This window comes from Penaeus japonicus, unplaced genomic scaffold (genome assembly GCF_977035675.1).
Source record: "Penaeus japonicus unplaced genomic scaffold, GWHDUDI00000001_assembly GWHDUDI00000033, whole genome shotgun sequence".
Classification (NCBI taxonomy): Eukaryota; Metazoa; Arthropoda; class Malacostraca; order Decapoda; family Penaeidae; genus Penaeus; species Penaeus japonicus.
This window is the reverse complement of record NW_028234435.1, coordinates 10138934-10141433: the sequence shown is the minus strand read 5'-3', so window position 1 is coordinate 10141433 and position 2500 is coordinate 10138934. Positions and strand designations below refer to the sequence as shown.

Sequence of the window (2500 nt, the reverse complement as noted above, 5' to 3'; positions counted from 1 at the left end):
TTTACACACACACCCTTCCTCCCTCCCTCTATCCCTCCATCCCTTCGTCCCTGCCTCCATCCATCCATCCATCTATCCATCCCCCGTTGTCAGCCTCCCCCCCTCCTCCCTCCCTAAAGTTTTCTCTCCGTCCTTCGCTCCCTCCCCCTCCACTCCCCCTCCCTCCCCCCCTCCCTCCCCTCCCTCCTTCCCTTCCCTTCCCCTCCCCCTCCCTCCCCCTTCCTTCCCTCCCTCCCTCCTCCCTCCCCCTCCTTCCCCTTCCCTCCCCCCCTCCCTCCCTCCCCTCCCTCCCTCCCTCCCTCCCTCCCTCCCTCCCTCCCTCCCTCCCTCCCTCCGTCCTTCCGTCCCTCCCTTCGTCTCCGTCTCCTCCGAGTAAGTGTCCTAACGGCCTTCCCTCCTTCTCTCCCCCCCAGAGTGCGGACTCACGAGGGCAGCGGCCTCACCATCCGCATCCCCCGACAACTGACCGCTGATCGGAGCTCCGCCCACTCGGCCGCCCATCCCCTGGTCTCCCCGGAAACGCACGCCCGCGCCTCCCACGTCGTCAAGTCGAAGAGCTTCTCAACAAGCATGGACAAGTTTGCAGCCACTCAGGTAAGGCATTGGGGTTGGGGGGGTTGGGGTGGGGGATGTCGGGGTTGGGGGTGGGGTGGGGGTGGGGGTCGCGTGTGAGTTGCTTACAGGGCGAGTCGATAATGAAAGGAATTTGGAGTTGGTGGCTAGGTGTCGTGTGTTTGGGTGTATGGGCGGGTGGGTTCAGTGTATGGTCGGGGGGATTCAGTGTATGGTCAGGCGGGTTCAATGTATAATCGGGCGGGTTCAGTGTATGATCGTGAATATTCAGTGTATGGTCGTGAGTATTCAGTGTATGGTCGTGAGTATTCAGTGTATGGTCAGGTGTATTCAGTATGCTAGCTTCGGAGCATTTACTTTCTTCGTTGATTGACAGATTTCATAATTTTTAGAGGAGTATCTGAAGATCCCAACGGGATAACTATGGGGTTAGCGTGATAGCTAGGAGACAGGAGGACATAATATTGAGAGGAAGAAAAAATATATATAAAAAAAGACAAAGGAAAGAAAAGAAGAGGACGAGGCAGAGAGAGGGTGGGGGGAGGGAGGGAGGGTGGAAGGGAAGGACGGAGGGAGGGAAGGGGGGAGGGAGGGATGGGGGGTGGAGTGGGTGACCAAGAGTCTGAAGAAGTGACAGAGCGTGACTTCCATTGATATTGGTCTGCCGAGGTCTGCCGCAGGAGGACGGAGACGGAAGAGGGAATTTTGGAAGAGAAACTTTTAGGGATAATGGCAAAGGGCAGTCAGTAAACAAGTTCAGATTAAACTGTGATTAAGCTAGACCCAACGATCAATTTAATCCTCGGTCAAAATGTAAGTTTAGAAAGATGTGTAGAACGAACTTCAAGTTGGATCTTAGGATGAGTGAATCTTGTGGGATTCTGTGGGCTATGAATTAATTCATTCGCATTACCCATAGTGAGAGGGCGAATGACCAACCGAGCTAGACAGCGGGGAGACGGCATCACAGGAGATCAAGGTCATCAAGAAACAGATAAGGTCAAAGGTCAGAGCCGCCATAACACAGGGCGATCGCCTGAGACACCCAAGTCACAGCGAGGAGGTAAGACGGTGCAGATAAGAAGCAGATAAGAGGCAGATAAGAGATAGAGTGTGGGCCGGCACCGACCGGAAGACAGGGAGGGCGAGGGCACACCGGAACTTATGCAAATCCACTTAAGTAAGGAAGACTGCGCTAAGTGAAGGGATGGGAGAGGAAATAGACAGGTGAGGAATGAAAGCTTGGGTATTGGATGGTGGTTGATGGAGTGAAAAGGGGAGCGTATTGTGATTGAGGAAATTGGGAATGACAGCTCTGGGTTGAGGGAGTTGGAGGGAACAAAAAGCAGTTGAATGAAAGAGTGAGACGACTGAGTGTTAAGGCTTTGCTGATTGAGAAGACTTAACCACGGGATTTCGGTGGCCATGCAGTGACCTCTTCTTCTGTTACTGCCATATTTTTTTAAGACATTCATCCAGAAATAAAGTAAGATGTCTTTCATCCTCCCCTCAGAAAATGAATTCTTTTGAGCATATCCTCAAGTTCATGCCTCGACCACGTCAAAACGCCTTCAAGGTTCTTCCACCCACACGTCCCTCAGTTCCCCCCTAAGTCCTACAAGACCCATGGAATTTTTCACTCTTGAGATGACTTCCTTTGCCCAAAAGCTCGAGCTCACGTCTCAGTCACGCCAAAAGGTCTTCTTTAAGTTCCTCTTCTCCCTCAGTCCCCGAGAGACCTTTTCGACGATGTCCCTCTCGATTCCTGACTCGCCCCTTTGCCCGCAGGCCACGCAGCAGCAGCAACAGCAGGGCAGCGGAGGGTCATCACGGGACTCCTCACGCCCGTGTTCTCGAGGCTCTACGCCGTCCAGTAGCCGCTCCTCTGCGCCCTCACGCCCACCCTCACGCCCACCCTCGCGCAGGT

General features: G+C 54.0%; 1 protein-coding gene across 8 annotated transcripts in view; it reads left to right on the top strand.

Moving 5' to 3' along the window:
- LOC122267424 (DIS3-like exonuclease 2) overlaps positions 1-2500 on the top strand; it is a 201877-nt gene that overhangs the window by 163569 nt on the left and 35808 nt on the right. For all 8 annotated transcript variants that reach the window (XM_086530366.1, XM_086530372.1, XM_086530369.1 and 5 more), the window contains 2 exons: positions 414-594; positions 2362-2500. The exon at positions 2362-2500 is cut by the window's right edge and continues 54 nt beyond it. In XM_086530366.1, the coding sequence (XP_086386492.1) occupies positions 414-594; positions 2362-2500 (320 nt within the window). The remainder of the gene's footprint in view (positions 1-413; positions 595-2361) is intronic.